Source organism: Brassica oleracea, chromosome C2, assembly GCF_000695525.1.
Source record: "Brassica oleracea var. oleracea cultivar TO1000 chromosome C2, BOL, whole genome shotgun sequence".
Taxonomy (NCBI): Eukaryota; Viridiplantae; Streptophyta; class Magnoliopsida; order Brassicales; family Brassicaceae; genus Brassica; species Brassica oleracea.
The window spans coordinates 45397119-45411261 of record NC_027749.1 but is presented as its reverse complement, the minus strand read 5'-3'; the positions used below and the strand labels follow the sequence as shown (position 1 = coordinate 45411261).

Sequence of the window (14143 nt, the reverse complement as noted above, 5' to 3'; positions counted from 1 at the left end):
TATTCCCTTGAGAAATCTCCTGGATTTTCAGTGAATGACCATGTGAATTTTCTATGATTTTACGCATCATTGTAGTACCTGGATGGCCGAGGCGGTCATGCCATAATGTGAACTCTTCTGGGTTCCGTTTTACTACAAGATTTGATTCGATCTCATCGATATAAGTATGGTGTAGCCCCGAAGGAAGTTCTGGAAAGTTTTCCAATATGTGTTTTCTGCCACATTTCTCAGAAGTTACATACATGTATTTCTTTTCATCCTCAGTTGCAGACTGAGTATCATATCCGTGAAGATATATGTCTTTAAAACTCAACAAATTCCTTTTAGAACTCGGAGAATATAGAGCATTATTTATGAAAATTTTTGTTCCATTCGGCAACGTAAAGTTTGCTTTACCAGTTCCTTCAATCACGTCTGCAGGACCTGATATTGTATTGACGATAATTCTTGTCGGTTTTATATCGGAGAAATATCTCTTTTGTCTCAGAATAGGTGCGTTGTTCCACTATCTGGTATGCATATTTCACGAATCCGTTTCTTGGATTTTGCTTCATTTGCATTTTGATCCATTTCTGAAACGAATCGCATAGTGATCGTGCTGATAATGTGTTATGAAAAGAACCGAAATTTTATTGTATCGTGGAAATTTAAATAGGAGCGAAATTTTATACCCGTAGAAATAAATAACACTGATATATGATAGAAATAGTTTATTATAAAGAGAGAAGAGAAGTGTGTGAGACGAGTTATAAACGATTATAGAAGTTAAAAAGTAGGATTCACTGTGCAAATAGTGCAGCGGGCCCCATATTTTTTATATTGTCAACATTTTAATGCGTTTCTCTTTCTTACTTTCATAATATTTTTAAAATTAAAAAAAAACAACCAATCATTTTCATTCCTGCAATTTTATTCCTTATTCATTTTCATTCCCGCAATTTTATTCCTTTTTAGGGACACCAGTCAAACCCTAGATTCCATCCTTATTCAGTTTAGGACTTACTAAGATCAAACAGCTCTAAATTGTTCTGGTATATACACCTCATTTTTGTGGATCTGCCTTTGGTTTGGTTCGGTTTTCCAAAAACTTGGTATGATGATAAACCAAAAAGCAGGAACATTTGGTCAAAGAGAACGTATAATATATAGTTTTAATATACAGGAAATACCCTGTGACAATAAAAGCTTTGAGAGTCTTCACTCGACCCCATCGACACTTGTCTAAACTAATTCTACTCACACTGAAGAAGAACCCCACAACCTCGCTTGCCTTCCAAGTTAAAACTGTGTGAAACAACAAAACCGGTTTAGTTTTCGGTCCACCAATTTTTTTTTTTGGCTTCCTGGAGTTTTCCGGATGAACCCTAGTAAGAGAACTCGTGGCCACGGAGAGAGATGTATTTCTTAACCCAGATGGCAATATCTTCTGCACAAGCCTGAGCCTGTGGAGTCCTGAGAAGCATGTCGAGCGTTGCAAACTCGTGAACGGCGTCTTTGTACTCCAGCACAGGAGCATCTACGTTGACTTTCCTTAGCTCTTCTGAGTAAGCGATGGCTCTGTCTCTCATCCAGTCATGCTCTGCGACGATGGTTAGCGTCGGTGGCATGAACTTGAGCGGTGGGCCCCGGTCCGGAACGAGCGGGTTCGCTGCCGGGTGGTCCAGACTGAACTCTTCTTCTGGTAAGAAAAGCTTCCAGGAGAGAATGCACATGGGTTTGTCGTAGAAGTAGGAGTTTGCTTGTTTGATCTCGGATTGCGTGGGAACGGTGCCGATGAAGAACGGGTACATTAAGACTTGAGCCACGACTTTGACTGGGTCTAGATTTTGGCCAGCTTCGATGGCTTTTCGAGATACGTAGTCTGCTATGTTGGCACCACAGCTCACACCGAGAAGCACACATCTGAAGTTTCAATTTTTTTTGAGAAGTCACAGAACTCAGTAAGAATGTTTTTCACCTGAATCACATGAAAGCAATCATCTACAGACTACAGACACTTATACAAATACAAACATGAATTATTGCTCTGAACACTCTGCTGGGATCTAGTTTCTTCTATCCTTAGAAGTTCTTAAGAACCAAGACAACATTTATGAAAAGAAAAGTCAATGAATAAAGAGAAAGCGATCACTAAAATCTGGAAACATAGGAGGTAATAGCATGGGATTCATGCCATATGCATATGACATGAATAGGCATTTAAGGAATCTGAATCCGTAAGTATTGTGTTTCTTCAAGCTTACTATCTCATCTCTAAGAGGTTTCCGGAATTTAAAGTATCATCATGTTTACATATTGATAATGATGTAACAGGCCAAAGTAACCAACGAAGACCAATGCAAAGCCAATGAATAAGATGAGAAGCAGCATAAATCCCCAAAGAAAGCGTCTTTAGACAAATTTCAAGACATGGTAAGGACCTATAAAGGCTATAAATACTATTGAGATAATGAAAGCTAAACTCAGCACCAAGACCAAGAAACAACAATATATTCAATCAGCTACTTCCACAAGTAAAATCAAAGATCATAAAAAAGGACATTGCATAGCAATAGAACTAACGTTAAAGGTTAGATTTTTAGCAATAGAAACCAACATAGGCAAGCACACACACATACCCAATCATAAACAACACTTTCTCAGAGCTAAGCAATGCAAAACGGAAAGACTTTGGATTTACCTCGAAGGATCAGCATGAGAAGCGAGCCAAGGCTCCACCAAAGAAGCACCAAAAGCATCAACCACATGCTTACTCGCATCAGACTTCTTCACCTCTCCTCCTCCACCACCTCTCCTTAAACCACCCATCGACTTATTACACTCCGCGAGATTCGCCTGCTTCCCCAACCACTGCAACACCTTGAACCCGTCCTCACACGCCGCGGGGTACCTATTCTCAGGCGCGAGCCTATACCCAACAGCCAAAACAATAACATCACAATGCTTCGCCATCCTCCTACAGAAGAAATCATTCGCCACCGAGTCGTTGCTCCCACTCACCCACCCGCCGCCGTGAAACTGCAGCATCACCGGAAGCTTCCTGCATTTCCCGGACGACGATGGTGCGTACCCTCTGTACACCTCCTCGCCGGAGGATGAGGAGGCGGTGGAGGTGGTGTAGACGTAACTGCTTCTTCTAGCTTCCGACTTGTGAGACGACAAGGAGTTAGACGAGCCGTGGCTGTTTCTTCTGAGGAGAAGATCCGATCCGGCGAGGCTGTTGAAGGTTCGAGACTTGCCGGAGTGGCTACCGGAGGCGGGGGAGAGGGCGGATTCGGGGAGGAAGATGCGCACGGAGAGGGAGGTTAAGGGATCGATGTGGATGTCTTTGGTGGCGACGCCGTCGGTGAATAAGGGATTCGGAGGGGATACTGATTCTTCGGGTCGGGTCGTGACACCGAACGGATCCGACGAGGAGGAGGAATCTTCGGATTGGATCCGGTTTTGTAAACGGTGTTTTAAAAGGAACTTGAAGAATACACTGTAGAGTTTCACTCCAACGCTCGGCATTTTCCGGTTCCGGTTCCGGTTTAAGTCGGATTTGGAAGCTCCTTTACTGAGATAGCGGATCCATGGAGATTGGGGTTGAGATCGAATCGAGTTAGGGTTTGTGGAGTGTGGAGGATTGCTTGAACGTGGAGCTTTGGTTGAGGTGGAAAGATGAGCGTAATAGAGACAAAGATGGTTAGTAGACACAAATAAATAAAAAGCAAATAAGCTTAGGTGGGAAGAGTGACACTGTGACATTATTAAAAATGTTAGCTTTTTGCCTTTTTGAGGTTTTAACTTTTTTTGTATGGTCGCCACCTCTTTAAATTTCAGGTTGTAGGAAAACTTAAATTAGATGGGCTGTGGTGTGTGTGATATTATTACCTTCATTTTCAACAATATGATGATTTACAAATAAAATGATTTTTATCATAAATTCAAAGAGCTCAGCTTATTACTTGGAGCATTTATTAAAGCGGCTCCAAAATCCAGGAGGCGGAGATTGTCTACATCCTGTATACTGACCTGGATACATGCCCCTGGTGTGAGAAACCAAGCATGGTGTCTGATTGTTCAACAGAAACCTGTCCACTGAAAGATCATCCTTGTACTAATCATTGTGTAGAGCTTGCGTAGTCTGCATAGAAGGTTGTCACGACTCACGACTGTGGAAGTTGCTTGGGTGACTGTGAACACAAGCCGTTCTGTTTTGCATTCAGCTGTGTGTTCTGTCTGCTATAAGAAGAGGTCAAACCGGTTACAACAGTTGCTTTGAAGTCAAAACAAATGACTTCAAAGCAATTATAACGAAGATATTTGTTACCTAAAGTGAATAAAACAATTATATTTCAAGAAATTGAATTGAATTCAAAATAGATTCTTTGTTACAAGTCTGTATGTTTTAACCACTACTCCCTCTGTTTGATTATAAGTATCGTTTTAGGTTTCGACGCACGGATTAAGAAAACAATTAATTTTGTATATTTTTTATAAAAAACACTATTACCTATACACCTAACCATATTTCAACCAATAGAAAATAAATTTTGCATAAAAATAATAAATTTTTCATTGAAAATCGAAAATGACACTTATTTTGTAACGAAAAAAATTCTCTAAAACGACACTTATTATGAAACGGAAAGAGTATTAAATTGGAAATGGTTGGACACTTATCAAAAGGTTTTGTGGTGTAGTTGGTTATCACGCCAGTCTAACGCACTGAAGGTCTCCTGTTCGAACCCGGGCGAACCCATTGATGCTTTTTGGTTTTTAATAAAAATAAATAAAACATCATGTTGCTTCCAGATACTTTTTCCCTGACATGAATAAGCTGCTTTCATTTTTCAAAGTGGATCAATCTTATCAACCCACTCCTGCTTGGACATTTTGCAATATTGCTGTTCGAACCCGGGCGAAGCCATTGATGCTTTTTGGTTTTTAATAAAAATAAATAAAACATCATGTTGCTTCCAGATACTTTTTCCCTGACATGAATAAGCTGCTTTCATTTTTCAAAGTGGATCAATCTTATCAACCCACTCCTGCTTGGACATTCCCCTGAAATAAGAACCCATGATTTTCAGTCTCAAAGGAAGCCTACCAGCAATATTGCATATTCTTCTTGCAAGATCCTCATAACCATCTTTGGGGAACTTTTGACCAAAAGCAGCCATACAAAAGATTTGCATAGCTTCATAATCTGATGGCAAAGCCACTCTATAAACATAACCAATCCTATGCGCCTCCAAAACGTCCCTATCTTGTACCGCGAGACGACAACCCGACTTCCAGGACCAAACCATGGACTTTCTTTCATCATTGCATCTAGTTGCACCGATCTGTCGACGTTATCAATAACCACAAGCACTTTTTTGCGTTTCAGCTTCTCTCTTTCAACTCTTAGGTTAAAAACTTCGTTGTCATTATGGTACGTTAGTAGAGACATAAATTTCACATCAGAAGACGCTGGTCTTGTATAAAGTGCGTTGATATCCTTGATATAGAGACTCACATTGAATCTTTGAGAAAGTTGTTTAAAAAGGAAGACCCCAAATGCCTATCATCCTCACTTCATCCGAATCTAAGTATAACAATCGTCTCATCTCTTCCAAATGACTTCCCATGCCAACTAAGTCGTAATTGAAATCAATTGATCTCCTGAACTGATTCAGCTTTTTTGAAACATCAGTTGGCTATATTCTCTACCATATCTGCTTCATTATCCCTGGGGTCATCAAAAGAAAATGAAAATCACATTGACTATATTCACTTTGGCTGGAAGTATATAAAAAACAAGCCTACAAAACTGTATGTATATAAAGTAGAAATATTTTTCTAAAAATTAATCTCATAAATTAACACATATGATCAGATTAATCTCATAAGATTTTTGCTATCCACATATTAATTTTTCATCACATTTTTGTGCCACACTTTTCTTAGAAACCATTTCAATTTTGACTGAAGTGGATGATTGTCCCAATCACTGTCCTAAAAAGCGTTTTAAGCGGTCGTTTAGACATGATATAAACCCTTATTGTAAGAATACACAAATATCAAAAAGGACTAACCAGTTGCTTGAATGATAACCAGCAATTGCGGCTACTTCTGCCAAAGCTACTCTCCATCTCCTGATTTCCTCATTAGTTTTCCCTGCACAAGTTTTTCGAAAAACGTTCCCAAAATTTCCGGTTTGCTTGCGTATATCAGATGGATCCACCTTATAGAAAACCGCTATCACTATCTGACCAAACTCTCGCCTGCACTTCATAATCTCCACTAATTCATCAGGACACCATTTTGAAGACGCATAGTTCCTCGAGAACAAGACGACCGCGATCTTAGATCCTCTAATGGCCTTTACAAGTTGAAAAGATATGGATTCTCCTCTCTCCATCTCATTGTCACTGAATTGTATGATACCCTTTCTCTCAAAGCCCTTTTGAATGTGACTTAAAAAGTCTTTGCGGACATCTTCCCCATGGAAGCTTGGAAAGACATCATGTGTCCAGTTCCGAGACAAAGAAAGTGAAGATGATGAGAGACTTAACGAAGAAGAAGAAGAAGAAAAAGTATCGTCTTCTCTGGTTTCTTGATCCAATATATAAAGTGCCGAGAAGCCTATTGCAGCAACTATAATGGTACGGAATAAGGAAGAATCCATTAGTATGATGAAAAGAGGATGTCATTCCCCCATCCTGTACGAAGGAATGATTAACAAACGTGGCTACCAATGTAATTGACATAGAAAGTTGACTCCATTGATAAGCACATTTTTTTTTTTTTTTTTTTGATAACCGAATATACTGGCCCCACCGAAGTGGTCCAGACTAGAGACCGAAGTGAGCATGGACGCTGCCAGGGCGTCACCATGTGGCTCACCGTGTAACGGTCTTCGGTCTCGGGTGCTGCAGCCCACATGTAAATTCCACAGTAGCCAAAGCTCGAACCTAGGGACAGACACTCTAGCTGGAGCTCTTATACCACTAGACCAAAGCAAAGCAAGTTGGTTATTGATAAGTACATTTTCACCAATAATATTTTCGTGGATTTTTTGGGGGCGACAAGTCAGTTTTCGCGGCTCTAATTCATTTTTAATGCATTCAGAATAATCCATGGGTCAAATTTCTCCATTGCTGACTGTTCATGGGAAAACAGGATATTTGTAAAAACAAAGTACATCATTTTCACAAGAGGAATAGATTTTTTTTTTAAATGAGAGATTTTAATCTTGGATCTTAATTTTTTTTTTCTGGTTCGGGATCAACCTGCACCATTACCAAAAATATGGTGGAAATTTTTCTTCCACCAAATTTCAAATTAAAATCTAATATTAGTAATATTCGTGTTTAAACCACTAGTTTACCTAAGTAAATAATAGTTGAGCTTATTATTACATAGGAAATAATTTTTTTTTTTATTCAAAAACTTTTGGGCTTAAACTCATAATTTCTTTGGCCCAAAAACAAGAGTGATTGTTTAATATTCGCTTTGCAACTACTGAGATGTGAACTTGGTACCTCTACCTTTTGGGAAGAAGGTTTTTAATATCAGTGGAGGTAGCAACTCCAAATAAGAGGGAACAATGTTATAAAGAAGTTTCCTGAGGTTCATAACAAAAACAACTAATACTTCTCTTTCTGTATAGTTTACTGGAAAGAAAAACCCTCGCCATTAAGCTAAATTCACTTCTCCATTGTTTCTTTGTCACTTAAGCTCTCCTCTCTCCACATGCCAATACAAAGGTGCACAGAATTGCTTGCTCAACAACCAACGATCAGGTTAAGGAACATGCTTTTCCTACCGGGCAAGTAAGCCACGTTAGGAGACCTAGCCAATGCAGCTGCAACATCCCACGAAGCCTCAATCCTCCTAAGCTCGATCAGTCCCATCCCAGCTTTAGCATATCAACTGAGCAGCTTCACTCTCACCTTCAGCTCTAATAACCACAAACTTGGACCTCTTCGATCTCTTCTTGCTGAGCCACCTGCTTCGCCTCCACTGCCCTCGAGAACTCCATACCGTATGACATATTGGTTGATGGCCACATCGTCGAGCTCGATGTTTAAGTCCCTGGCACGCTTGATAAGAGAGTCACGTACAAGTGCTGATGAGGACTCTGTGAGGAGATGATCAGCGTTGAATTGAGCAACCACAGCTTTCAAGACCGAATCAATTTGATCGGTCGTCCAATAATAAATAGTAGTAATTAAATAGTTTCGTTAAATCTGTGAATAGCATGTATAGGTTTATTACGAAACAATTCGTATATGACAACCACTATGGTACTAAAGTAATAATACATTTTATGGTTTAGTAAACTATTGTTTTCGAAATTTTTAATCTATTAATTTACTTTAAGGTTTGTTAGAGCACCTCCGATGGTTAGAAACCATCAAAGTTTCTAAAAAAAAAAATATTAGTATTCAAATTATTTATTTATGTTTTATTTTCTTTAAACTAGTTAATCATTTATTTGAATGACATGTGTCCTTTTCGTATCCCATCATTTTAAAAAAAATTATAACTAAGAACTTTTGCTCATTTTCTTTTTTAATTTCATTTCTATTTTTTTTAAATGCTAAGAACTTTTTCTAATACTACCATTGGAAATGCTCTTATGGTTCTTTCGATATATTGTTTGACTCGGCCAGGTTTGCAAATTGCAATCATCAATATCATCCATCATCAATAAGTACGGCAAAGCAGGCAAAAGGCCAAATCTAATCACACACTATTATTGTATTTTGCAAGGAAAATTCATACATGTTACATACAGGCCTGGCCCTGGACTAAAGTCCATAAAGCAATGGATTTAGGCGCCAGAGATTATAAAACTTTTAGGGGCGCCAAACACAAACAAGTTCACTTTAGTATTGTCATGTTAACTTATTATCGTGACTTGCAGCAGCCTGGTTTGAAGCCTCTGTTCTTTTTATTTGATAACAATAATACTTTTTTCCTTTTCTGATAATCTCCAGTGATACAATAGATTCTGTTACGGGTTCTTCCTTAAGAGTAATAACTATTTTTCTGCTTTTTATAATCGTCAGCGATACATTAGATTTTGTAACATCCCTAAATATTATTAAAAACAACTATCTTCCTGTGACAAAAAAAAAACAACTATCTTTTTTCTAGTTTTTCTTATAACAAGAAATGTTATAACAATTAATTTGAATTATAAATTGTGCATATATATTCCACGTTTAATTGCTATACTGTGATTGATTTTAGTAGGAATAGTTGCATATCTTATTAAATCTTTTTTTTTATTTTGTGAATTTTTAGAAACTTTTGAATTTCAAACAAACATAAATTTTTCTTTATTTTATATATTTTGTTGTTTATTTAATTTGTAATAAAAATCTAGCAAAATATAACAAAAATTAGCCAAGTGAAACGGCAAATACAAAAATACAAAAACATATAAGATGAGCTACAAATAATGTTTTTTTTAACAGCTTTAAGTTTTAATATTATTTGGTACTATTTTACATATGTATAGTAAAAAAATTAAGTATCATATAAGGGCAAAAATATTTGGTCCGCTTTAGGCGTCGCACAAATCTGGACCGGCACTGGTAGTTATGTGCTGGCTATTCTCTTTCCACTTCTTTTTTTTTTCCTTCAGAAATTTTCATTCATAACAATAGAAAGATAAACGCTGGTGGAACACATGGATATCCCCGGAAACACAAAGACTTACTATCATATGACTAGCCGGAATCTTGCTATGAACTAAGCAAGCGAGCACACAAGGCAGAAGACTTCTTCATAAGGAGCAGGTACCCACATCTGAACCACCCGTTCACGATGACCACAAACACTTTAAGAAAACCACGACAACAATCCATTACGAAGCAAACATCCAGGACAGGTCCCTTCTCTAACTGCACCTTCACCTGGACACCAAAAAGCCTCAACCTCTTTATATTGCTTCAACACTCAAGAAGCCACCGAGGACAAACAGAGACCACCAGCTTCTTCTCGACGATAACCTTCAACTGCTCACCACACATCACTACCTTGATGCTACACCGATGCTGAATCAGAGACAAACTAAGCCAAGTTCTAACCTCCAGGAAGATTAAACAGGTATAGCCTAGACACAAACCACAAGGTGGAAGAAACCTTAAAGACGAGCTACCCCTATGGAAAGTGTAGATCGACGACCCAAATTGAGATAGAAAGCATCCAAACCAGAAGGAAGCTGAAGCACACGAGATCACTAAGCACACAGTCAGGCCATAGACGAGTAGATCTAGGGTTTCAAAAGAGTATGAAACTCTTCATACCGGCGAATCCACCGAGCACACAACTTCATCAACTAGAAAAGATCCGTCTTTAACCTTCAGACACAGAAACAGCTCACCACGCGCCATCACGCTCCTCCAATCTGGAGACTTCACAACCATCAATCAAGCCGTAACCTCACCACTCCTGCCGAGAACAACAAGACAAACGGAAGTAACTAACGAAGACGACGACGAAACTCGACTCATGTGCTGTGTGAGACTCTTTCCACTTCAATAGTCTGATTTATTGATTATGGTATTTTTATGGGATATTTTGTAACTTACCCCAAATAGAGACCTAAATTAGCGACTTATCCATGACTTGACCGGAAAATAATTTTTTTACAATTTTGGTTTCTGTTTGACTCTGATACCCATTTTACACTTTTTTTCCCATGCAACTCATTATGACAGTCTTTCTCTCTTGTTATTCTTTCTAACATTTTCTCTCCCTTCTTTTTCTTTTTGCTCTCATTCTCATTCTCATTCTCATTCTCCTTCTTCTTTTCTGTTTCTTTTCGTTCCTTCTTTTTTCGTTTCTTTTTCTTTAGTTATTTCTCTTGTTTTTATATATTCGTTGAATAAATTAATGGGATCTAAATTGATAATAATAATTAGTGTTTATTAATGTTACAGGTCAACACACTATTTTGATTGGTGAAAGACTTGATTTGGCAACATTCAAGTAGATATCCTATATGCTATTGTATGTCTTAGAAATGTAAGTTTAAATATAACAGACAACCCTTAGGCTAACAAATATATTTACTAATTTTTTTTAAAATATTACATATGTTAACTTATATGTTAGCATGATACATGCATCGTTAACGACTAATAAATAATATTATCACCAATTAATAAGGTTACTATATATTGTCAGCAGATACACATTTTTTTAATTTTTACATGATTTGATAGTTAGTTTGTTAATTGATATGTTGTTTGGTATATTCTCTCTTACTTGATACTTGATACAACAATTTATCAAAAAACATTTATGGTCTTCATAGTCAGTTAGATGAAATCTTATACTATTTAACAGTAGATATTCATTATTTGGTATTGAGCAATGTATCAATATGCGAAAACATTTATCATATAAAAAATCATATATCATTTAAAAAACAATGTACCAAACAAACATGAATAAACTATCAAACTATGTATCAATTAACAAACCATACTGCATGTTTTGCTAAGATAGATCAGAATTATGTGTAGCATGTTAAAGAAATAAAGTATCTACTACGAAAACATGTCTCAAGTAACAAAAAATATATTCGCTGATAAATTATGTATCAGGCAAAATGTAACATCTAACAACCCATGTATCATCTAACTAACCATATATCTACTAATGAGATCTATTTGTAACATCTTACCACACATTATCTTAAACGGCGATATAAAACTGAAATGACATATGACAATACATCTATCTCAAACGACGACATGAAACTTAAGATCTATCAAAATATGAATAATATCAGGTAACAAGTAAAATGTCTACTAACAAAAATGTTATTCATATCAAAAATAAAATCACAGACACGCTCGTCTCCTCTTCGCTCTTGAGCATATTTCCAATCTTGAAAAGAGACTTCATCAACTGCTTCGGCTCTAGATCTAACGCATATTTCACCTACGCCACCAAACACATCTCGGACTTCTATAAAAATTTGATGTACATAAAACTAAATAGCCAAACCCAAAGAATGTATATCATCAATGATTAAAACTTTAAAGAGAACAATATTACCCACCTATTTTAAGCTACTGATGAAAAATATGGAAAAATTTTCAAAGAGAGTTAGATGTAGATTGGTAAAGTTTGGAATAAAAATTAGAGAATGAAGTTGAGAAAAAAGAATATAGTTCGTACATGAGAGGAGAGGAAAAAAAGGTTGGAAATAAGATGATAAAGAGTTAGAAGATAGGATAAGAGAGAGAAAAGAGACAAGTAAGACCACTTGTATAATTCAGTCTTACACACCTATTCTACAAACAATAGACTCTATGTAATGTGTCAGATGAACTGACAAACTTATAATGGCGTTGGGATGCATAGAGTAAGGATAAAATTGAAAAAAAAATATTAATATTAAATCAGGTGTATAATCCTAATTAAAATCTCTTTTATGCGCATGGAAGCCAATTAATTCTATTTTTATTTAGTTTAGTAACAAAGAAAACTTCAGAAGAATAAGCTTACCTTTATGTTTAAAAAAATTAGAAAAACGTTATGTGGTGTACTACACACAAATGACCATTGTGAGTCGTGACATCTACTTCACATGTGCAGTTAATTAGCGGAATAAGTTTTAGTGGAAATTTAATGTGGATTACCGAACGATATACATATGTACGGTTAATCAATTTAGTGAAAATGCTAATTTGGATCATAAGTTGGTGTCAATTTGTACATTGAAACTTCCCACCGCGTAAAATACTATGTTTCTGAAAATTATGATGTGTTAAGATTTTTTTTCTTATTCCATAAAAATATATTTTCTATATTTTAAAGTACTTTATAGTATATTTTAACATACATTAATTAAAAATATTTAAATTAATTAAATATTAGAGAGGCTTACTGATCCGGAAAAATAGCAAGGGTGTTGAATGATATACTTTTCTATCTCGTTGATAATTATTTAAAATATATAATAAAATTAAATAAAAAATTTAATGTAACTATTCATTGTATTCTTAATATTTGTGAATAGTCTAAAATTTTCTATTTTCAAAAAAAGGAGGGAGTTCATGCTTTATTGGGTAGCTTTACTAGCTACACTAGTACATTGATTACAAAACCATCTCCTACATGAAAACTAAACAGATGAGAACATAGTTCTACAGCAAGGGATGGTGTATAGATTGAGGTTGTTAGTCACCTTGTTTAGTAGACTATTGATAATCATATAATCTCCTTCAAACTACATTATAAAACAGCATCCTAAAGACCAACATGATTGCATAGTTCAGATTATGACATTTCTAGTTGTCTAATAAATTAAAAGGGAGATGATGCAGATATTGTACCGTGAGAGAATATAAATGGCTTAAAAATTCATTAGTGTAGTTGATTTGAAATTTGCATCCTCTTCTAGAAGGAAGGTCATTTGAGTCCTAGTCTTCAGCATGAATTTTGGATGCCAAGCATGGACACTAGTTATTAATGTTCTATTAATTATTATCTCTATATAATAAAATTAAAATATATTATTGATTTCACTAGTTCTTGTCATAATAGAACAAAATATGATTATGTCTTATCTTGAGCCACCCCCACTTTAAACAAGTTGATATCTTCTTAACCAGGTACACGCATAAACATTTTAAAAAGAAATTAGCCGTTCTTTAATATCATTATACAGGATGTTGACAAAGTCAAACCCACATTTTTTGTGCTTAGACTTGATGGTTATCAGGCCTGGGCATTTCGGGTATCGGTTCGGTTCGGTTCGGGTATTTCGGGTTTCGGGTAGTTCGGATAGGGGCTAGAGGATCCATTTAGTACTTGACCTATTTTCGGTTCGGTTCGGTTCGGATAGTTTCGGGTTCGGTTCGGTTCGGATAGTAAATGTAGGAACCGGAAAATATCCAGAAAAAGTTCGGTTCTCATTTGGATCCGGTTCGGGTTCGGATAGTTTGGGTAGTTCGGATAATTTGGATAAAATATCGGTTATTTAGGGTAAAATATCAAATAATTAGGATGATTTAGATAAAAAAAATTGGATATTTCGGATTACTTTGGATATTTCGGATTAATTTGGATATTTCGGATAAAACTATCCGGATAGTTTCGGATACTTTCGGGTAGTTTGGATACTTTATAATAATTTAGTTAT

General features: G+C 36.3%; 1 protein-coding gene, 1 non-coding gene and 1 pseudogene across 2 annotated transcripts; 1 reads left to right on the top strand and 2 right to left on the bottom strand.

Moving 5' to 3' along the window:
• Positions 1-1326: 1326 nt before the first annotated feature.
• LOC106321931 (probable carboxylesterase 11) lies at positions 1327-3725 on the bottom strand. Its single transcript, XM_013760143.1, has 2 exons — positions 2681-3725; positions 1327-1902 (listed from the first exon to the last, which is right to left on the bottom strand). The coding sequence occupies exons 1-2, from the start codon at positions 3508-3510 to the stop codon at positions 1365-1367; spliced, it is 1368 nt and encodes a 455-aa protein (XP_013615597.1). The 5' UTR covers positions 3511-3725; the 3' UTR covers positions 1327-1364.
• Positions 3726-4670: 945 nt separating this feature from the next.
• On the top strand, positions 4671-4744 carry TRNAV-AAC. The gene has a single exon. It is a non-coding gene; the product is annotated as a tRNA-Val (tRNA).
• Positions 4745-4895: 151 nt separating this feature from the next.
• LOC106324363 lies at positions 4896-6655 on the bottom strand (annotated as a pseudogene).
• Positions 6656-14143: the final 7488 nt, after the last annotated feature.